The sequence below is a fragment of the Zeus faber genome, assembly GCF_960531495.2.
Source record: "Zeus faber genome assembly, chromosome: 20".
Taxonomy (NCBI): Eukaryota; Metazoa; Chordata; class Actinopteri; order Zeiformes; family Zeidae; genus Zeus; species Zeus faber.
In genome coordinates this window covers 20,787,688-20,812,037 of record NC_137207.1, presented here as the reverse complement: position 1 = coordinate 20,812,037, position 24,350 = coordinate 20,787,688, and the positions used below count along the sequence as shown (strand labels likewise).

Here is a 24,350-nt window from a genome sequence, read left to right as displayed (position 1 = left end):
TACTGTATACTCTGTGTGGTGGAGGTACCTGGTACCTCAAATAAATATTTAATGAGCGATTCTAAAAAAAACAAAAAAAGTGTTTTGTGACACTTTAGAGACCAAGGATAGATATAATATACACTTTTCTTCTTTTAAGAAATTGTCAAATGACATTTTTTCACCCCATTGAGAGATCATTTTCTGTCTTTTCTTTTTCTAAAACGTCTTTTTCCAGCGCGCCGCTGACTTGCGTTTGCAATAATGTGGGAATAAAAATAATTTGCCGGCAGCGTGTTTATGTTTCGGCCGAACGACAACACACACCTGGAGGCGCCTTAGAGGATAAAGTGAACGCCGCTCGTATAACTCCAAGACGGAATTTAAAACTTGTGCAGCAGTAAAATCTCTTTGTATGAAACTAGGATCAATGGGAGTCCCGGTCCGGACGCCGGCGAGAGCGTTCATACGCCGCAGGAAATGTCCCAAAATAAGAAGGTTTCCTCCTCACCCTTGATGCAGATCAGCATCATCTTGTTGAAGGGCAGCGTGCTGTTGTTGGTCACCACCTCCGTGGACTTGACGCTGCGCAGGCTGACCTTCCGGAAGTTCTCCTTGCTGGCGAGGCCGGCCAGCGCCGCGTCCGCCAGGTTGGAGTGCTTGGCCACTGGGGTGGAACGGAGAAACCAGGCGATGATGATGCCCCCATTTTGTGAAAATACAGCAGGAAGAAACAACGCGAAGCGGAATCCAAATTTGACTTTAGGATCAGTAATGATATATTAATGACTCGAAGCTTCACTTTATTTATAATAAACAGGGGTCAAAATGAAATTCAAGGACTTTAAGCACTATTTTTTCCATTTTCAAGGACTTCACACAAAGCATGTGATAAATTTTCAATGTCATCTTTATTTATTATATTGGTCTCATTGTCTATATTAGCCTATCTATTATCAATTATTCCAAGGACTTTTCAAGCACTTCAGCAGAAAAGGGGCCTAAATCTAATGTGTTTCAAAATGTATCTAAACATTCCCAATAATTTGCGGATGCGGAATATCCAAATTTGACCAGTAATGTCACTTTTTGACAGAAAGTAAGTCATTCTTATTTTGCTTTAGTCTGTTGCTTCCCGATCGAAATATGAATTTTAAAACGCATAATAATACCAATAAAAGGAAAAAAAGAGGTCCCGGTTACTTATTGGGACAAATCAACAATTACAATCAGAATTTCAACAATTCAAGGATGTTGTAGAGTGAAACGAGTATTTCCCCGTAGAGTGTAATTCTTGGGATTTTGAATAAGAATGAATGAATAATTTCCAAATTTGGGACTCACTCCTCTCCACCTGGATCCTCTTGGTCTCCACCGAGGCCACGTTGAGCCTCTGCTCGGTGTAGACCCGCCGCAGGTCCTTCCGGGCGGCCAGTGCCCGCAGCGGGTTCCTGGAGCCCGCGTTCCTCCGGGCAGGGCGCACCGCCCGCTTGTGCTCCGCCACGGTGGACGTCAGGCTGCAGAGGCAAGAGTCAAAATTGGGGTTTTTATGAAGTTGACATGAGAAAAAAATCAAGCAATAATAATGATACTAAAGCAATGGAATGAAACTTTGTTGATGCTCATGTCGTGTCATTTTACGGCCGGTTGCAATTTGAGTGGGGGCTGAAGGAGAAACTTGGGAGCTTTGAGAGGAATCATTGCGAGAATATTGCTCCGACAATACGTCTGATATTACTACGTCAGCTGTCACCGTGTCTAACCGCGGGTGTCCAAGAGTTACATTTTGTAAAAATGAGCCTGGAAAGGTATTACATTTAAGGCTCATTTTCAGCATCATGATCTCAGATAGGCTCGTGGCACGGTCAGGCTGCCGTGCTTTTCAAAGGGAGCTCGGCATCATCCAGCTGCAGGGGGCGGAGCTCCCTTTTCATATTTAAGGGAGAGGGGTTTGAAATGTTGGCCGCGCCCACAACAGCCAGTCAGCTTTTGAGCCGACACGCCCGTAAAAGCTGCGGGAAACGGGGACCCCTGGCTTCGCCATGCATCCCCGAGCACCATGGTTTTACGAAATCAGAAAAAAAAAAAAATATATATATATGTGGATGAATAGAATTAAAAAATGAAGACCTCATAAATTCAAATTATTGAATGACTTTTAAGGCCTAACCTGTAAGACTTCCACATTTTAAGGATGTGTAGACACCTAATTTTAGGTTTTAATTATTATTATTATTATTATTATTATTATTATTAATAAAAAAAATTATAATAATGATAATAATAATTATAATAATAAGATAATATAAAATGTGTCTCCTACATGGGCGTGTTGGCTTGGATGAGGCTCAGGTCGTCCTGCGTCAGCACCACGCTGGCGTTGAGCGCCGCGGGACTCGCCGCTTTGTAGAAGCTGCCAAACGTCTCGTCGTCGTCCAGCGTCATCACCTCCTTCTCCGCCTCGGCCGTCACCTCTATGGTGGACGGGCGACTGTGGCCCGCCCCTGCCGCACAGGAAACGGGAAGTGGGAAACAGGAAGTGAAGTGACACACGGGAAGGAAAGAAAAAAAATCTTTGAAGGCCTTGGAGGTCAACGTGTGGCTGTTAAAGATACAGAAAACTCTTTTATGCCGTCACATTAAATCAGAGGAATTGAATCGAATTATTCAAAGTCACTTATCGTTTGTTGTAGATTAACAATTTAATTCAATTTTTATGACCACAATTAATGGTATAAGCTTATAACAGTGTAATAAGACCTGTCTACTATTGCAAACTGACATGTATTGCCATAAAAATGTGAGTAAATGCTTCATTTGAACCTGAATTTAACTGGAATTCAATGGAAAATATAAATCTCGTTCACATCAGTATAAATTCCCTCAACATTTGGATGAAGAGATATCATTGAAATTTGCTCAAATAATTGTGACGGCTAAAGTTTATTTTAACCTCGACTTTTGGAACATCCTTTGTTGATATGTTTGTTTATTAATTCACTATTTAATTGCCAATATCGTACAATATATAATAGCATTGCATCAGGAAAAAAATAAAAATAAATCCATTAGACGTGGCCGTGTTGCAAAAGAAAGAGCTTTCTTGAGAAGGACAATACAGCAACTGAGCTCCAGCACTGTGTAACTTTTTTTTTTTACCTTAAAATAAAAGCTTCAGAACCATTTTGATGGTACACTGACTTGTAATACGGAGAATGGACCCTCTTTCAACCCCCCCCCCCCCCACCCCTAAAAATTCCTATTCTGGCTCTATGTAACCTCTGTGTTCGGGTACGAAAACTACAGGAGTGCGTTACTCTTTACGCCAATTCCTTGATGTTCGGCTCCAGTAATTACCGTTTTAATGCCTGGTAAAATTTAGATATATAAAAAAGGATAAATTATAAACTTGCCGGTGAAAATATCTGCTTATAATGCTCCATCTCCCCATCGGGGCGGATGAGGCGGGACAGCGGTGCACCAGCCGGCCCTCACTTTCATTGCACCGCAGGGTTTGCTTCACCCTCTGAGCCGATCTGCCAGGCCGAGCACATCTGGTAGCTACACCGGCAGCAGGGGGCCCGAGTTTTATGCCAGTAGTGTAAAAGTGCAATTGCACTCAGAAACTTTAGGAGCGCCAAATCCCAAAAGTTACATAGTGCTGCTTTAATGTTATTTTTTGTTTATTTATTAAAATGCAGCCTAAAAAGTACCTTTATTGTGAAGTTTGTCTAGAAAAGACTCCAGCTTGTCCAAGCGCTTGTCGCCCTCCACCTTGGCTCCGCTTCTGGTGGAGATCTCTGAAAATAGGACAAAGAAATGGTCCTGTTAGTGGAAACAAAGATTTATCCTGCTTCCAAAAGGTATATCCAAATCCTTGTTACCTTGAGGCGAGAAAACTTTGGTTTTTTTTTGTTATAGTACCAGGCCTAGTGTATCCAATATATGTCCCAATATAATTATCTGGGCACAACATTTTTTTGTGGCAGAAAAGGATTTAAATGACAAATTTTATTGGCTTATCAACTTAAAAAAGCAAATTTAATAAAGGATTATAGGGTTTCTTCTAACCCAATGCTATTCAAACTGTGAGGCTGCTTTAACGTGCCCCCAGTCGGGCACAGAGGAATTACAAGGGGGGGGGGGGGCATGAGAAAAATGTTATCTGATAAAACATGTTTATTTAAAGTTTCTCGAGGAGAACAGTATATGTGTAAATAACACAATTTGTTCATATTTTAATTATTTTTCCCATTAGTTTAGCCTGTGAAATGGCAATAAAAGCAACAGATGAATGTGACGCTCCACCTGGTTTACTATAAACGTATAAATGTTCTCTGGCACTCTGCAGCGCTCTCACAGTCTCTTAAACCCAAATCACCAGTTTGCACTCCTGAGCTGAGCATTTTAGTGGACGGGCGTCGGACGTTCTCCCGTTTTTACCTTCCTGAGGTTTGACCGGCGTGGCTGAGGACTTCTTGAGGTGACGGAGAGGAGACTCCTCCTTCCCGGAGCCCGACACCAAACCTGGAGAAACGCAACGTTTAGGAGTCGCCGTCTGCCATCGTATCCTCCAACGGCCGAGGCACAGGCAGGACAAGCAATACAAGTTTCCCTTTAAAACCTTGCAACCTTGTTGTAGTTCAGAGTCCTATACTGACCCCACTGGGCATGTGTGGAATTGCATCTTGTGGATATTTAGCATTCATTTCTGAGGACTTGCACGACTGACGATCCAAACAAACGCGGAACATGCAGGTCGGCCATCTTCCGTTAGCACAGCGCTCATTTCTGAGGACGTGCACAACCAACGCTCCAAAGGAATGCTGGGCTGCCATCTTCCATATGCGCTCACGTAGTTAGAATCAAGCACGGTATATAAGGGCCTCAACAGGTTATTGACAGTGCTCTGCTCGAGTCCTGACCCAGATAAGACTCACAGACAGAATATGGAAGTGCAGAGGCGTTCGCATGTGGGCTCTTTCAATTAAACCGCGCCTATTTCTTGCAGAACTGAACCGGATTGGTTGGACCTGTTTGGAACACGCTGAACTTCCGAACCCTCCCGTTGTCCTGGTATCTACTCCTGGAACCTGGCGATGCCAAAACTATGTGTGTACATATTACAGTGTTTGCTCATCGATTTGGTTGTCTTGTTTTCTCTATACAACAGGGCCCCGCGGGTAGCGACGCACCTTTCCTGGCCATGCGTCCGGCCACAGTGAACTGGGTGGAGTCGTTGGCCGCTCCCTTCCCTCTGCTCTTCCACTGCTCCTCCTTCTCCTGCAGGATCTTCATCCGCTCCGCCAGCGACATCTTGGGTTCCACGTCCGCACTGGACTTCTGCAAACACGTCGGTGCGCAGAACATCTCAAACGTGGCATCGCTACACTTCTTTATCCAAAATATATATATTAAAAAAAAGGTGTATGCGATACACCTTCTTTGGCGATGTGGAAAATAATACATCACACGACTGACTGGGTGATGATATTTGACCGTAGACGGTAGATGATTTCCAGTGCACTTTACGGGAGTCAGTTTATCCACAGACTATGGTAGATGCCGCTCCGACTCGGTGGAAGTCAATGGAAAAAGAAGAAACTTCTCAGTAGAAATACAATGTCAATTAATTATTTTTTCCCCCTTTAGAGTCTTAATATGTAAGTTCACCTCTTCTAATGGGCGTCTGGGTTGTGATTTGGGAAACGATTGTAAAGTATTTTTCGTGTATTTCCCCGTTCGAGCGAGGTGGGCGCGTTTCTTCCCTTCCTCCAACAGCCCGGCGGTTTTGCCCGCCGCGCTCGCACGACTCGAGACTCTACCTCACCGGCCAAATTTAGAAAGCCCTGCACCAGCTTCCTGCCAACACGGTGGCGAGCGTTAATCCAAACTCAAGGCTCAAAAATTGTCCCTTCAGAAACCAACGGGGGGGGGGCATCAAAGAGGTTGGCAACGTGGGACTGCATGGATCTTCTCTCCGCCGCTGCCAATGTCTCTCCGTGGCACGCCCTTCACCCTAAAAAAGGTAGGTCGGTGGCTCTCACTGTACATTCGGTTCCTCAAAGCAAACTCGAGCTTCCAAGGAAAATGATCCATCCGTGCTTGCACAATCCATCACCCGCCTTCCAGTAGAATTCCACCTATGTGATTTAGTCTCACGGCCAGTTTCCGCACCTGAATTTCCTTCCCCATTAAAAGCGAATTACCCCAGCTTTACGGGACGGGACCCCCTCGCCGTCCCACCGGGGCTCCAGACGCCACTTCACAGCGATTAATCAAATTCAACGGCCCCCGCCACTCCCCCGAAAAAAACCATCCACGATGCGTTTTATGGCCCTGGCAGAGTCGACAATGCATTCCATCCTAAATCCCTTTGCTAACGTCGAACCAAATCACCCGCAGTAATTTACCAAGTTAAGTGGCGACTTCCCTTCTGCGAGGGGGCTTCATGCAGCTTGGGTGTGGAAATAAGCCACAAGAAAAGGCCACGCTGATGTAAATTATTTGGTGAAATCAAAACACTATAACTGGAGACGTCGGAAGCATGGAATTTTAGCCGGAGATCAATTCATACTCATTAACACCCATTAATTGTCTTGTGTATTTCATGCCACCATCATAATCCTGTAATAGTATAATAATACACATCCACCCCATAAAGAAAAGCTATATTGAACTTTGGAACATAAGATTTAGCTCAACCCAACCGATTGAAATGTACCTAATCCGCAGCAACATTTTCTAATTGTCTTAAAATGCCCCTTAATCTTTAAATGAAAACATGTGACTGTGATAAGACGATAGTCAGCTGAAACAGTTTCAATCAAGGGATTATGTAAAAAAAAAAACAAAAAAAAAAAACCAAAAAAAACCCAACTATAACAATTGTTTTTTTTGCTATTTTCTGGGATAACTGTATGCTACAAAACATATTCGGAGTTCATTTTTACGATATGTAGCAATGCAGACAAAAATAATAATAAAAAATGATAAGCATTTTAAACAGTATCAAGCACTTTGTGACTGGTCCAACTCTGAAAATGGGACCATTTATGATGTATAATATACATCATAAATGGTTAGAGTATTAGGAGTATTATTATTAAGTATGTGTACTATATGACTGAGTGTACTTCTGCGTGTATATCTGTGAGTCTACTTTCCTTTTAGAGTATGGATGAAGGAGTTCTCAAAAAAAACAAAAACAAACTGAAAGGCCCCGTCGGAGCTTCAGAGGGATTTGTTTACGTCTGAATAATGAGCTGAGCAGCGTTCAGACGACGCAGCCAACATATCGTCATATCGTAATTTTCCTCCTTTTGAGGCTTTAATGGCACAGCAGAGGCTCATTTCATCTCAACCCCGCGGGGAAAGACAGACATTCGGGGAGACGGAGTGGAAATTGAACGGACACATGTGAAAACTGTTCCTAAGAAATAAGAAAAAAATAAATAAAAATTAAAAAAAAAAATCAAAAATCAAACTAAGTAGTTTATTTAAACTCTGCCAGAGAGAGAGAGAACAGGATAATTCTGCGTTGTTTGATGAACACGCACCTAGCTCGTCACAAGATTTTGGACGAATACCATCATACCACTCATGATGGAAAATGTAAACGCACGTACAATACAAACGCACTGTAGAAATGTAAATATTAAGTCAGAAAATACATATTTTTTTCCATTCAACTTGATCAGAATTGTGCAGGGCTGCCAACCCCGGGAAAATATTGAACCCCAACGGCGGAGCAGTCTCCCCGTGGTGTTTGAGTGACTGCCGCTCACACCGTGGCCGTCTCCTGACGAGGATAATCACAACGTAAGAGAGCTACTACAGCTAACTATATACAGTACACACATTCATCTCATTAGGATGTACCCCTTGAAATGCATCATCTGGTAAAGTTACCCGACATGTTTACCAACCAGAGACTGCATTCTGAAGTCTGACCTGCAGATTCTGATTTCCGATCTGCTGTACGCCAATGACAAATACGTCACGTGATCTGACCGCGCTCACGGGATTGGACCAATGCACGTACGGACTACGGCTGTCATTTTCAGAGTTTACCGAGTTGCGATAAAACAAAATACAACATGGAACGGTCACGGAGTTCCAATAAAATAAAAATTGGGACCACGAGACCACCAAGTTTCAGTGTAATTCAACCTGTAACTCACTGAGTTTTAGGACACAACATATAACTAACGTGAAAATGTCCAGGTCAAACTTCAATGAAAGTCTCTCTTTTAAGAGAAAATACATTTATGATATTTCTTTGGTACTCGCTGCAAAAAAAAAAAAAGAAAAAAAAGAAGATATATATATCTCATAATAAAAATAAATAAATGGCCGACTCTTCTCACTCTGGTTCACCGGAAGTCCTCCTTCCCTCACCGCGCATTAAACCAGCTGAATCAAATGGAACGACTCGTTTGACTGAGTGACTCGTCGAGAATCGAGTCCCAACAAAAGAGTGGAACCTTTCATCACGGGTGGAGCTTGTGCACTCGGAACAACCAGAGCCGACGCTGCTCTGCAGTGACAGAGACACAGTCTGCACAATGTTAGATTATTGTCAGGCGATAAATAAATAATCGATCTAATATTAGTTTATTAAGTACCTCCAAAAAGTGACATTTTCTATCTTCATCAATTTTTTTTTTTTAACCGAATCTGTATCTTTTTACCGGTACAGTACACGAGCACTTTATCAGTGTGTAAAATCTGACCGGCACAGAATCTGAAAATATACCTGAGAGCTGAAAACCGGCCGATCGATCGGCGCATCTCACGTTTTATATGTTAACATTTATACGGTCACATTTTTGTGCTTTTATTATTACTCCCCCACTCTCCATTTTACCTCACGATGCAGCGTTACGCCTCATGGATAACAAAGTACCGCTGAGAGGAGAGGGAGGGGCGGGGTCACACAACCACAGGTCATAGCATCTGGTCCATCTGGTCCAACCGCAGGGATGTAGTTTAAATACACAATAAATGTACGCTATTGTACTGACTGATTTATCATTTTCTGGAATTAAATTGCAATTATATATACACAGTATATATGTATTTTTGCGCAGCTTCAGCTGGAATTTCGTACCTGCATATTTTTAATTGTGTGGAAATGTGTATTCAGCTGGCTTTGAGGAAACATTGCAAAGAAAATCAAAAGATGACAAGGTTTTTTTTGACAAATCATAGTCGATAATTTGACAACATATTGGGAGAACACGATATTTACACACAAGAACCTGAGAAACAAACATTAGTAATGTTAATATTATCACCATTGATTAGAACAGTCCATGAGGTTCAGAAAACTGCATCACTTTACCAATAATGTTCCTTAAAAGACGACATTTAACTATATCCCCATGATATCCCAGACGACTATGATTTCGGCCTCATATCACAAAATCTGCATTATAACTATCCCTAAACCTGGACCTCCAAAACAAACACCCAGGCCCCGCTGCTCCCCTTTAGTCACACAGCGACGAGAGAAAAGCTTTGAATTCCAGCGCTTTACGGTACAGTAAACGTCTTTTTCTGGCTCCCACTTTGAAGACGTTTTAACGACCGGCCGGAGGAATCTGCAGCGCTGCTCGGTAAAACGTGAAGCTTTGAGCAAACTCTGCGGCATACAGTACAGGCACAAACACCACGGCTTGCTCTCTGTCTCCAGTGCAAATGATTAAAAAAAACAAAAGAAAAGAAACATAATAAAACAAAACTTGCTGAAGAGTGTTTGGTTTCAAACACACGGACAAATATTGCCAATCAACTGCGAAAGCTCACGTAAAAAAACAAAACAAAACAAAGAAACTAAAGTAGAGAAAGGACCGTGCCGGCGTCTAACGGAGGTTTACCACACACGCTTACATTGCTCATGATAGTTCATTTTTAGATGTTTTATGTCGTCTCTACTTATGCAGGGACTGAAATTACTGCTGCCCAGTTGCCCCGGGCAACCAGATTTGGGCCGCTGTCCACCATCCTGTACGGTCCGGTCGCCCCATTGTCAATGACAACAGCTAAAGTGTGGTAAACCTACGTATGTTCAGAATCCTCTGCAAGGGAAAATACCTTTCGATGTACTCATAAATGGCGAAGCAACCGGGAATATTGAAATGCGCATTGCAGTAATATCGGATAATTATCACTCAATTAGAAAACAATCTAAATTCGGCAACCACTTCGTCAGCCTTGGCAGCCAACGGCTGATGCACGGTGGTCAACTTGGCCACCGCTTGTGGGAGTTGACTCTGGGTGTCGGAAAAATTCGAACGACTGGGTCGGAAACCTAAAAACGATCTCCCGTTCGGTGGGAGCACCGCTGCTCAGTGGAAGAGGACCCGCTCCCCCCTGCCGATGTCAGCGGCTCATTCCAAGGTAACGAAAACAGGATTCTTATTTGAAGGGGATTATACCCTCATTAAAACACATTGATGACTATTCATAAGTACGCCAAGTCTGTTCCACTAACCCTCACACACTGGTCCTCTAAGCGCCGGCGAGAAAACAGGCTTCAACTCGACTTCAAAAACACACTTCACTCCTTCATGCGGGAGTTTTAAAGGGCACAATGCAAGTGGAGCAGACACCTCCTAAATTCCCGATGATGGCAGCCATCATGGCGTCCAGCGGGGGAGACTCTAAATCCCAAACCAGGGAGGCAAGCGAACGGACTTAGCGGGGACATGTTTTCCATTATGGAGGAGCCATTATAAAAGGCTTCAGACCACAATAAAACTTAAATATATGGCTTCCCCGTTCAAAACTAAAGCTCGGCTCTAAATCGTAACTGCAACTTTATTATTAATATTCCCCCCTCCCCCACAAACAAGCTCGTGCCCACCGAGAACCCCCCCCCCACGGCTCTGGAGTCCGTCAGCGGGGAGAGATACCTCAGCCTGACAGGGGGGGGGGGGGGGGTACCAGGGGGGTATGAGGGGTACGACGGGGAGGGTCCGGGCCTCCAACCCAAAGCCCCACAGGAAGCCGTCTGACTGTACGCTGCAGCCAAACCACCGACACAGATCCCCACCGAAAAAAAACCACAGGCGTGGAGCGAGGGCGCGAGCGTGACGACAGCTCGGATTTGTCAGCGCTTGGTTGCCAATGAGGAAATGTGTTTTTTTTTTGTTTTGTTTTTTTCCTCCCAATTGAGCCAGGTCAGAGAAAAAAAATGGGGGGAGAACAAAGAGAAAAACCCAAGCGGCTCAGGGACATGATGGACACATTAGGGTAGAACAACAAACTTTGCCGGTCGCCTGTGAGTCGTCCGGCTCAGAATTCTGGATTTCTGTCTCATTTTGCTTGTAAAGTACTTGTAAGGCGGCTTCTCACTGAATCCGAAAAAAACGCATCGGATGGTTGGATCCTGGGTTCGGCGTCACAAAATATTCCAGGGAAAATGGAGGAGCTGTTTTTTCCAGTACAACAGCAAGAGGTTTGCTCAGCTGGACATTTTTCATTTTCCATGAATGAGAGTTAAAAACTCCCTTGATATGGTGTCTGCAAAAACAATTCACGGACACTAAAAGAGATTTATTGGTAGTGAACATGGTGACATCCAACGTTAACGTTATTAACGCCATTAGTTTATATGCGTGACTTGTTTACTTCGTTTTAAGCCCAATTCCAATAAAAAGAAAAAAGAAAAACTTGACAGACGGATGGAAATTTTTAACCATCCCGGAGCTTCGATCACACGTGAAAACTCTGCACCGCGTCACGCCTTTTTCGGTGGGACTCTCCATAGGAATGAATGGACTTCCACTTTGTTGTTGTCGTTTTGTCGGGTTCAGTGCACTCCCAAATCGGACAGTGGTACGGTGCTCAGGGCACCCTTGCAAATGGGAATGTGTTCCTCAATGGGATTTCCCTGAATAAATAAAGGATATAAAAAACAAACAAACATACCAAGGAGAGGCTTGCTCACGTGCAGATCTGCTGAATCGGCGCCAAACCTGAGCTCATGGGCGGTGAGAGCATTTTCGTTCAGATTCAGGGGGCAGCAAGACTACAGGCTCAGGAAAGCGATTTTAAGGGTCCGACGTTTTTTTGGGGTGCGGGACAAAATGGCCGTTATAGAGTGTCCAGCCGAAACACAACACCTACAGTACGAAATGATGGCAGTCCATGAAAAAAGCCAAAAACACAACACACACACACACACACACACAGTCACACTCACCTGCGGCGACAGGGAGAGGCTGAGAGGTGGAGGTCAGAGTCAGAGAGAAGGGGAAGGTCTGGAGAGGACAGAGGACACTGGGAAAACAAAAAGGAAAGAAGGAAGGAAGGAAAGTTGGAAGGACGGAAGTAGGAAATACTGAGAGCGGGTAAACGGGTCAGAGCGGGCGTGGAGAACGAGACCCAGCGGTTCTCAACTCGGGGTCCAGGGACCAGCGGGAGGTCATTGGAGAGATCCCAGGGGGGGGTCCCCGCAGCAAAATGATTGCTGTTGCTGTTTTATTTAATCGTCAACAATGAAAATATGGCAATATACAATGAACTTAATGAAAGAAAAACTTAAACTAAAAAACAACAATAAATATGACCTGTAAAAAAAATAAACGAGAAAAACATACAATAAACCCAATGATCAAGAATTAGTATTAACCTAAAAAGTAAAAAAGAAAAAACAAAACACTATAAAAAATGACTTAAAACATAAAATAGAAAAATATACAATAAACCTAGTCACTAACTAAATATAGATACCATTCCAAACATGAACAATAAGTCATGAAATAAACCTATCAATGAACCAGAAGAAAGACCGTCAAGAGGAAAAACACAATGATAAATATCAAAAATAAGCCTCATAATTGATAACATGTTTTGACTTATATCTTACGCCTAACTGACAAAAAATGTCAGGTTATATTTAATGTTCATCATTAGGTTTATTCACAAGCAGTAGCACCATGTTCAACAATGACTGTTTTAAATAGTTTGACTGTTATCTCCCCAACTACATTCTAGAAACATCATCCTATATTATGAATAAAAATCATCGCAGATTTGGCTTCTCCCGCGGCTGAAGAAGCAGGGAGCCTCTCAGAGACGGAAAATACAAAAACGAGTACTCTCAAAATCTAGATGCGGGAGAGAGGTTTTCAGGATGAAGGGAGGGAGGGAGAAAGGAGGAGAAAGGGTGAGGCCAAAAACTGAGTGAGGGAGGGAGTGTGGTGGGCAGCACCAAATAAATAAATAAATAAATCACAATTTCAACATCCCCCCCCCCCCAAAAGATTCAAACCAAATCTTTTTTCAATTATATTCTTGGAACAATTTTATTTAAATATAGAAATGTTAAAATTCTCAAATATAATTATATGATATTGCCACCCCTCCATTTGAAGAAAAAAAACTAAACAAAAGACTAAACACTACAGCAAGTGACTGACTTTCATGTCCCTGTCTCAAGGAGGGGACGTGTGTGTTATCATACATAAGCCGGCTCTTTAAGAATCCAAGCGGTCATTTCCACTGCACGGTCATTTAAACTGTTCAGACCGACACTCAGTTTTCCCGAGTGGGGTTATCGGCAGAGCATCTGCACCGTGCATGATTTACAGCTGCGGCTCTGGGGAATGCGTAATATAGCGATGAGATCACGGTTATGGTAACGTTAAAAAACCCAAAAGAAAGATTTTTTTTTTTTTAATAAAATACAAAAGGGCCCAAAGCCTGTGGAAAGACATCGCACGGATCAGCCATGAGTCAGCACTTCATCATGACTCCCCCTTCCATTTTGAAAGGAGCTATAACGACACAAAGATATGACTAAATAATAAGCATTACTTGGACTATAGGTCTATATTAGGTGTATTGCAGTTTTGTGTTGTTTTCATAAAATTAAAAATTAAAAGTGATCATTTATCAACATTTGTCCAATATACCTGCTTACACTGGTGTAATAGTGTATAAACTCTAATAAGCTGGTTGGTACGCAGCGGACGTAGTGATGCCGCAGTCAATCAATCAATTCCAATCAGCCACCTGGCATCAAAGCGCACGCACGCAGTCTTAATGCACGTGTTGAGTTTAAATCCTAAAAATCCACCGCAAAAAAGTTCACGACTGTTGCACTTGACGATGGCTGAATCAACACTGAAACCCAGTGTATTTTCCCACTGCCAGAAAGTCTGAGGATAAAAGAAAACCAAAACCAAACTCCTTGGTTTGTTTATTCATTCATAACCTTTATTTATTCAGTTAAATCCATAAATGAGGGCAGACTCCCCTTTGCGAGGGCGCCCTGAGTGCCACACCGCCCGCTTTACACCAAATTCAGAAGTCCAAATTGTGAGTCGGGTAAAGCCCTCATTTTCATATATTTGACTATTTCTGTTTAGTATTTTTCAGCTATTTGTGCATGTTTGGCAATTTTAATTTTTTACATTTTTTACTTAATTATATTTTATTATCCATTTTTTTCAGACTGTTAAGCTTTTTTTTGTTTATGTTATTTTTCCAAACAGAAACGCACCAACCATCACCGTGACAAATTCCTGGTAAATGTAAATAATCAGGCTTTTGGTTTGTTTGTTCAGACTCACTATAAAAGAGGCTGTCAGTCCCACGGACAAACACGTTTAGAGAATTTCATTTCCAAAAAGCTGTACTCTGAATGTTTCGGGCGCTTGACAGAGAGCAGCTCCCCGAACGGTTACAATATCTGCGGAGGCTTGGCGCGCCATCAAAACCAAATGAGGTTACTTTTAAGGTTTTCCAAAACGTCGTCAGAGAAACGAGGCCTGATGATGTGCCGCTTCATTTATCGCATTTTAATGTGCATTTGTGTTGTTTGTATATTTGTTCATTCATTTAAAGTGGTGATTCATGTTGGTCGTATCACACTAAAAAAGGCCCAGAATTCCATTGGAAACTGCCAAGTTTTTAGTTGAAGCCACGTTTTTCACAAGTTTTTCTTCCTCTGATTGATTGACTTTGGGCTTTCTTGGGTCACTTGAGGTGTTTTTCTTGTATTTCGTTCATTTTTTTTTTTGGTGTGGATTCATCCGACAATAAATAAATAAATAAATAAACAGAGCAGCGCAGATTAGAGAGTGACATCAGTTGTCGGTGTTCCACTGCATCTGTGGGTGAACCGGGAGCCCGAAACCCCCCCCCCCCCCCCCCCCCAAAACCCCTGTGGATCATCCATCAAGATGCACGTGGAGCCAAACAAGCGTCAGCAGACGTAACAATCATGACATCACCCTCAACTCAGTGAACAAATGGAGATCACAGAAGTTTGGCCCCAGGTGTCTCTTTTTTATGTTTTGATTCGTTTCTTTTTTTATTTTTCCATTTTCCATCGCATTTGGGGAGTGGATAGAACATTCCTATAGCGGGGGTACCCAACCTGGGGTTCGAGGCCCCCGCAAGGGGACGCCAGAGACCTCAGGGGGCCAGTCGTGAGGCATACCCTCAAAGTCAAAAGTTGTTTAAAAAAAATATATATAAAAATCCTCAAAAAACATGTGTATGAGTACATGCGTAAGTACTGATATAATCCATGGCTATACTTATGTTGTAATGTATTCTGATCCCTAAAAACCATGAAAATTGAAGAAATTTGGGGGTCTTAGATTGAATCAGGTTTGATTTGGGGAGGTGTCCAGAGGGGAACAAAAAGGTTCAGAACCACTGCCTAAGATAAGAAAAAGTAAGATAAAACATAAAAAAAGAACATTTTAAATGCATTCCCTGCATAATGCATGTCGTAAAAGAAATTCTGGAAAATCCGTTTTGTATTTTAAGGACTTTTAAAGCACTTCAGCACAAAAGGGGTTACTATTTTCAATGTATTCCAGTACTTACATTTCTGAGGACAAGCACTTCGGGCAGCTCAAGAACCTGCTAAGAACCCTGAAAATAACACTGGGTTTTCTGCTGCATTAACACCTGAATCTCCCCATGAATTATGAAAATAAGTAAGTTTTATGTAGGGTTACCTTATCTTCTCATCTTATATGGTGCAACATTTCCTAAATCGGCTCAAAATTAATACTTGGATGGAAACGAATGAAGAATGTAAAGATTTTGCAAAATCGATAGAGATTCAAACAAATAAATTAAATCAGGCGATTACATAATAACAGCAAGAGCCCTAACTAGGAGTATTATTTATATTTGGATAAGAGCCTGCGTGGGACACAGTTTACAGAGTCTTAAAAGGCAGATTAGAGAAGTGGGGCGAGGCAGAGACACCAGGGAGTCTCAGGCCCCGCTGAGGCCACCCGGGGAGACTTCCTGAGCTTGTGTGGGATTTAAAAAAAAATAAAAATAATTTCTTTAATTTACAGGGCATCTGGGGCAGGGAGGCCGGGGATGTGTCTCCGCCTACGAGGCTGGGCACACGCCAGCCTCGTAGGCCCTACGGAGAGGCCCTACAGAGCTCCCGAAACCAAACCGGACTCCTCCCTCTTTTCCTCTAGACAGGGCTCAATCTGGCATTACAACATGAAATTCAAGGACTTTAAGCACTATTTGTTTTATCGCCATTTCGAAGGACTTCACGCAAAACAAATATAAATTTTCAATGTGATCTTTATTTATTAAAATATACTATAATCTATAAATATTTTATTATTTATATTACTAAATCTATTACATCTGTATATTATTAATATCATTGTCATCTACTTTTATACGTTTATATTTCCAACCTCGCTGGATTCCATTTACATTTTCTTGTATCATATATGTGGTAAAAGCTGTTCTGGATATTTCAATCTCACTCACAGTCTGGGCTTAATAGTTTATTTATACTATGGTGGTAGGCTTAGGGGCTCAAAGTTTACCTTTAATGCCCAAGATTTGTAAAATTGACATTTTAAGACATTAAAGGACGTAAAATGAGATGACACCACTGGTCTACAGTAAACTACTTTTTGGAGCGTCACGGTGAATACATTTCAAGTAATAAGATAAGACGCTCATTCGGATACAACCCATTTTACAGTAAAATCACCATTAATTATGTATCTATCAATCCAAAACTATCTTCTGTTGGTGTTAACCAATACTTCTGTACCAATAAACCTCTCTATTGTGTCCAAAAGGCAGGCACACGCACACTCCCACACACACCCACACCCACACTTTACTCGGACCACCCTGGGTCTGTAGCGTGTGCAGCCATCTTGGAAAGGGAACCCTCCCTCAAAAGTCCCTTCTCACGGCTTCGTGAACAGAATTTTCCACTCGGTAGATTAGAGGAGTTTTTCCACTCATCCTTTAAAAGCATTTACAGTAAAGCCCTCTCAGACAGTGGTTCTCAACTGGTATCCAAAATATGAGTCGTGGGTCCATTTTGAGTGAAAAGAGAAAAGTAATGAAGAAGCGATAGTGGTTGGATCGACTGTTACTTCCCTCACGAGGCCTCATGCAGTTTATTTTGGTTTAGATTAAATTGTATTTTATAAGCTCGGGAAATGCGTTGCTGTTGTTTGGCTTTGAATTTAATTGGGTTTTTAAGCCTTGTTGCACTCTGTTTAGTGATTTTTTTATTTTATTTTTTTAAATACAGGAAAGCATTGTGGATGACGGCATTCTCTTTTTGTGAAATCAATAAGAATGGTTCTAATCATAATTTAAGATTTGGGTTGTAACGTCATGGGTGAGAACACATCTGGAGCTTGAGGCCAGACCAGTACAGCAGTGTGTTCACAACCTTTACTTTTAATGAAATAATCCCAGTGACACCACTATTTTAACCACTAAAATGTCAAACATGTGGAACTTATTATTATGGCCTATTGATAGTAGTGTGAGACACCATTTGCTCATATCAAATTCATCTTTTAAATGCCTCAGCGACTCAAAGTGAAATTAATTAGTTTAAATTAAAGTCCCAGGCAAAAAAAGGTAAAGGCCTTCATCACAATTCATATTGAATGGGACTCATTAACTCTTTGGATTCAGAGGAATTCAGGAATTCAGGAATCAAATGAGTCTTGTAACAACTCTATCCACGACCCAAGAGCCGGACCGACTCTCCCGACTCTCGTTCATCGTTGAGGAGTGAATGGAATTTGAAAAATCAACTCACGACACACCTGCCGAGTTTTCACGCAGAGAACCACTCTGCTTTGAGACGACAGCTGCGACAGAGGGACTAGACAACGCGTTTTCGGAGGCTCCGCCCACCTTCTTCCTCCAGGCGTTCTCGGCGTCCTGCAGCTGGTTGAAGCGGTCGGCCAGGGACGTCTGCACCAGCTCCGTGGGCTTGGGCTTCTTCAGCTTGCTCCTCCAGCCCTCCTCCCCGCCGCTGACCTCCGACAGCCTGCGATTGGGCAAATGAAAAGAATAAACACAAGGTATATGAGGTAATAATACCGAGACGAGCTGAATGATCTCAGCTCCAAGATATCTTTAAACAACAAAAAAATACCTTGTGATAGAAGTCTTTTCTAACTAAGTTAGTTGAGGCTGGGCGATATATTGCTATAATATTGATATTGTGATAAGACTAGATATCGAGCACCAAGTAGTCCCCCAATATATTATAAAATGAACGAACTCGAGGTAAATAAAATATAAAATCTTCAGAAAGTATATTTAGTTAATTTCCTGTTAGAATTTAGTTAGAATCAACATTTGTACAACGTGTTTGTGTTGTGTTATACTTGTGATTATGAGCTGGGTTTTAGTCAAATAATATTGTGATTTTGGGCAGATATTTTCTCAAAGTTAGCTCAATAGACTTTTACACACGAATCTAGTGCAGTCGATTGACCTCCCAAAAAATATAGATTTTTTTGTTCATTTCGAACATTTCCGGGGTTATAATCAAAATCTTTCGGCGTGCGTTTCGGGGCATCGGACCGGTGTTTGTTGGCCGGGCCGCGGCTTCCGTCCAGGCCGCCGTCCACCTCATCCCCGTCCTCCGACACCGAGGGGGTCTTCTCCAGGGAGGCCATCTCCTCGAAGCTCTCGTCCCGGGAGGGGCTGCTGACGCCCTCTGAACTCCCCCCGCTGCAGCTGCCTCCCGCTGCCTCCCCCTCGTCCCTGGGCGTCCCGGAGCTCCCGCCTTCCATGCTGTCTTCCTCAAACATCTCCTCCTCCTCCTCCTCCTCCTCCTCCACTTCCTCCTCCTCGACCTCCTCCACTCCCTCCTCCTCCTCCTCCTCCTCCTCTTCTTCTTCCTCTTCATCCTGATCATCAACCTCCTCCTCCTCCTCCTCCTCCTCCTCCTCCTCGGTGTCCTCTGGGTGGCTGAGGGTGACGCTGCTCTGGCGGGTGAGGGGGGTGAGGGAGGTCTCACTGTGGTCTGACTCCATGCTGGTGGAGCGGCTCTTCTTCAGGATGCCCTTGATGCTGCGCTGCGATGCAGAGTCCTGGCGCTGCAGGGAGGCAGGGGGGGAGGAGGAGGAGTGGGAGGCAGGAGGGGAGGAGGAGGCAGGGGGGGAGGGGGAGGAGGAGTGAGTCTGGGAGTTAAGGGGGGCGGAGGCCTTGTCGAAGAGATGTCCGGAGGGCTACAGTGGGAAATATATATATATATATATATATATATATATGGGGGAGAGGGAAGGAGGGAGAGAGACAGAGGGGGAGTACAGAGATGGGGGAGGCAGAGAGGGAGAGAGGGGGTTGAGGGAGGGGGAGGGGGAGGGGGGGAGGAGAGCAAGAGAGATACAGAGAGGGGATAAAGATGGGGAGAGTGAGGGTGAAAGAGGGAGATAGAGAGAGAGACATGTGGGTGAGTGTGAAAGAGAGGCGAGTGTGAGGTATGGAGAGAGAGAGAGACGGAGAGAGAGAGAGAGGGAGAGGGGGGAGAGGTGTGAGGGAGATGCAGAGAGAGACATAAGGGGAGTGAGCGATAGAGTGGGGGAGAGAAGGAAATACAGAGAGAGGGGGGAGCAGGACAGTAGGAGAGAGAGAGAGAGAGAGAGAGAGAGAGAGAGCGAGCGAGAGGGGAGATACAGAGAAAGAGGGGGGAGAGTGAGGGCGAACGATACAGAGACAGAGGGGGAAGAGACAGACATACGAGGGGAGGGAGAGAGGGGTAAAGGAGAGATGCACAGAGAGAGAGAGAGAGAAACAGTCTGTTAGATTTTGAAAATACTTGATTAACATGATGCCAATCAATCAAGCAATCAATCAGTATTAAAAATTGAAGGAAAACTTCTAAGTAATTGAGATCAATGTTTTGAGCAATTACTTTAAATCCCCAAACTCATATTGAACCCAAACCGTTATTTATATTCAAACAGAATTATACAATAAAAGCCAATTAGACAACTATGGCCACAGGCACGACAAGAGCTACATTCACACTGAAACAGTGGTGAGACAGTGAGGCGCAGTCACACGCCCCCCTGTGGTGGTGCGGCAGTAGGCGGCTCCGTCCGCAGGGTGTGAACCGGCTGAGGGCAAACTCTCCCAACGCCCTTTTGATTTGATGATTTGGGAAACACCCATGAAACCGCAACAAACACAGCGAGCACGAGGAACACCGCTCCCGGATTTGTGCATTCTGAGTTACGCGCTAATGCGTCACTAACAGTCTTTTATCCGATTAAAAACTGAAAAGTTTGTCTTGTAACCTTGTTTGGACAAATGCCGTTCTATATTCTATAATTCTCTAATTCTATTTTCTGCTCTGAGTAGGGTTTGGCGGTCTAAATATGCTGGGACTATAGAAAGGCTAATCACACACACACACACACACACACACACACACACACACACACACACACACACACACACACACACACACACACACACACACACACACACACCCCCCCCCCCCCCCCCCCTCTCTGCAGCTCCTGCCAAGTGAGCGAATTCACTCCAATTCCAAAATGGTTAAATATGTCAGTGGACTTATCAGATTTATCCAGCTCGAGGAGAGATATTTGGGAAGGAGGGGTGGAGCAGTCCAGAGAGGGAAGGGAGGAATATATGGAAGAAAATTACAGATAAAAGGAGGAAACTTTTTAAGGATGTGTTGATTAAATGGAAATCTAGAAAAAAAAGGGGGATGGACTGGATATACTGTAAGTGCGCAAAGTCAAATGGGAAAGGAAAAAAAAGTCACATAATCAAGTTGGTAAATGTGGAAAAAAAAAAAAAAAAAGTTAACATAAAACAATAAATAGAAATGAGAAAAAATAAAAATCTGAAAACAGCGATACATTTATGCACCCTCTTGTCTTGGTTAAATTTTTTGGGCAAGAATTTTATGTTTTTATTTATATATATATATTTAGATGATATGATGTCATGATGTAATAATAAATAAATTATTAATGAAAATAATATAGAAAAAGGCCATAAATTGACGAGTTCCATCTTACAGCCTTTGTCAACAACAATAAAAACAGAAGTCAAACCAGAGTATTGATGTATTGGTGTATTGATGTAGGTTTTTTTCCAGGAGTTCCAGGTAACAGTTTTACCTTTAAGTGTGTACCTGAACCCCCCCGAAAACACACCCCCACCGCCCCAGAAAAAAAACAAAAAAAAACACAAAAAAAACAACAACATTCCTCTGCCCCAGAGTAACACCACCAAGAAGATTTGATGAAAAGCAGGCGCGCCACTCTCCTTGAGAGGGTGCGATGGCTTTGACAGCAGAGGTTCCACCGCGGGCTCAGAGGTCAGGGCGGGGCGCTGACAGAGAGAGGGATGGCAGACCGGAGGATGAAAGGATGAGGGGACGAGAGGGAAGGGAAGGAAGGAAGGAAGGCTGGCAGGGTCAGCTGGGAACCAAACCGCCGAGCCAACCAGGTGGTCCCATTCAATGAAAAACACCAGGGAGCTGTCGGGAACACGTGCGTGTGGAATGTGTGTGAGCGTTTGTGTGTGCGAGTGTGTGTGTATGTGAGTATGTGTGTGAGTGTGAATGTGTGTGTGTGAGTATATGTGGGGAGTATGTGTGTGAGTGTGTGTGTGGAGTATGTGTGTGCACCTACACGCGTATTAATATACGCGTGTAACCATTTGGGGTTTGGACATTTTGACCTTTCCCGGGCAGGTTCAACCCGGTTTTACACCGAATCCGACAAACGACAACAAAAAAACGGAAGTCCGTTCATTCCTATGGGATGTCGCATCCTGCACGCATTCCCTGACATTATTTTTTAATGCGAAACCCAAAAGCAGCTCATTCGACGGCCGCAAGGGGGAGGATGCGACTGACTGAGGCGTTTGTGGATTCGGTGTGAAGCGAGCTTTAGGATTAAAGTTTGTCCACGGGGTGTCAAAGATGAGGCCCGCGGGCCGGATCCAGTGCAGTTGGGTTCAGGTTGCAGTTAGTTGCAGCAGAGACGCGCAGGTTGGAAAACAACAAAAAAACAACAACCCTGAAATGTAATAATTTACTTGATTCCAATTCATCGGGTGGAGGGCAGGTTTAACATTTCAGACATTAAGACCTTTTGGTTGGAGGAGAACACATTTTTAATGAAATTTAAGACGGATTGACTCTGATGCAGAAGAAATTGACTTATTTGGATCTAAAGAAACGCATGGAGAAATAAATTTGGATGTTTTTGTGAAATGAAGACCTCCTAAATTTCAAATCGAAGATTCTATTTAATGACCTTTAAGGCCTATTATTTGTAAAATCTACATTTTAAGACATTTAAGAACTGGGACCTAAAATGAGATGGACGCCCCTGGTCTACGGTAAACAACTTTTTGAGCATCACTAAATAAGGGGCAAGCAATTGATCATGACGCTTATTCAGATATAAATGCGTTTCTAAAATTTTTAAAAGAATCTTTAGAAGCGGTTTATTTCTACTTGACTCTCCGTGGTATCTTCCAAAGACATCAACGGTCGGAGATGTTATCCTCCCAAGACCCAGATGGAGACGGTTGAAGAAAGTGAAGAATTTAAAGACAAAAAGGTGCCATTAACATGCTTCGCATTTTTGACCCAAAAACGGGATGACCCCCAACAACGTGAGCTCAACTCTGACCCCTTGACCCCATGATACTTCAAGATAGCATGTCGTCTTCTATATTATCAGCAAAAATCAACACACACACACACACACACACACACACACACACACACACACACACACACACACACACACACACACACACACACACACACACACACACACACACACACACACACACACACACAAAAGTTACCGCTCTTTCTGACATAACTTCAGTTTTTTCATACATATAAAAAACAAATATATTAGAAAACTAATATACATTTTTAAACGTTAAATTTGGCCTCATTTGGTGGACAAAATACATGTTTTAGATCTACCGATGGCTCTACTGATTATTAATATGCCATAACTAACAAATTCTGCTAGAATAAAGTGAAAACATGCTATTTTCTAACATTTGATTTTGCATTTCATTCTGAATGGGAGGGTTAGTATTAAGGGTTGGGGGAAATCAAGACGGCAAGAATCGACTGACATTTAATTTATAGACATCTGACATTTACATAACAAGCCGCGTCCGCAATAATGTGGAAAAACACAGTTTTCGCGCCGAAACGTTCTCTCTCCACACTCGCGTTTACACGGCGTTGCCAAAAAGTCGGCCGTCCGCCCCGTGACACCAAAAACGCTGCTTCGGTTCCTTCGACACGGCAGACTTCTTACGGCAGTCCAGTGAGAAAGAAGACCGCTGCAAAGTAAATCTCTATGTTATTACTTACTTCCTCGTCCTCCACGAGCGCAGAACGCTCACGCTGCTCCTTCCATGACGGCTGCACTCTGCTCTCCTCTTCCTCTTCCTGATCCTCACCTTTAGACCTTTTAAAAAAATATATATATAATAATAATAAAAAAAACACCAAAGAGAAAGCGAAAGCAAAGACGCGAATGTGAAACCGAGACGTTATCGGATCAATATGGATGTTTGTTTGTGAACGTGTCACATAACATTTTGATTGTTCCTTTTATTGTGAAAGGTAAATTGGCAACAGAGACGAAGGACTCATGACGAGGAGAGGGAGGCTTGTTTACGACCGTAACGCAGGACACACAAACCTGCGTGTAGACGCGACTCCACGGGGGCGTAATACAACAGCCAATAAATCACTGATGAACAATGTGCAGTCATACCCCACACGCACACACACACACACACACACACACACACACACACACACACACACACACACACACACACACACACACACACACACACACACACACACACACACACACACACACACACACACACACACACACACACACGCGCGCTCCTATCTGGTTTGAATCACCATGGCTATCATATAACCCCTCAATGTGTGTGTGTGTGTGTGTGTGTGTGTGTGTGTGTGTGTGTGGTATGACTACACATCGTTCATCAGGTTTTTTTTTTCGTGAGAGTGTGTGTGCGTGCATGTG

General features: G+C 43.2%; 1 protein-coding gene across 1 annotated transcript in view; it reads right to left on the bottom strand.

Annotated features, from left to right (window-relative positions):
* Positions 1-24,350, bottom strand: part of LOC307245381 (supervillin-like) — a 79,800-nt gene that overhangs the window by 14,643 nt on the left and 40,807 nt on the right. Inside the window, exons 6-14 of the mRNA XM_080020940.1 lie at positions 23,654-23,750; positions 18,841-19,490; positions 18,163-18,298; positions 5,175-5,322; positions 4,423-4,506; positions 3,693-3,779; positions 2,303-2,483; positions 1,324-1,496; positions 491-646 (exon numbers count right to left, since the gene is read on the bottom strand). Coding sequence (XP_079877066.1) covers positions 491-646; positions 1,324-1,496; positions 2,303-2,483; positions 3,693-3,779; positions 4,423-4,506; positions 5,175-5,322; positions 18,163-18,298; positions 18,841-19,490; positions 23,654-23,750 — 1,712 coding nt within the window. The remainder of the gene's footprint in view (positions 1-490; positions 647-1,323; positions 1,497-2,302; positions 2,484-3,692; positions 3,780-4,422; positions 4,507-5,174; positions 5,323-18,162; positions 18,299-18,840; positions 19,491-23,653; positions 23,751-24,350) is intronic.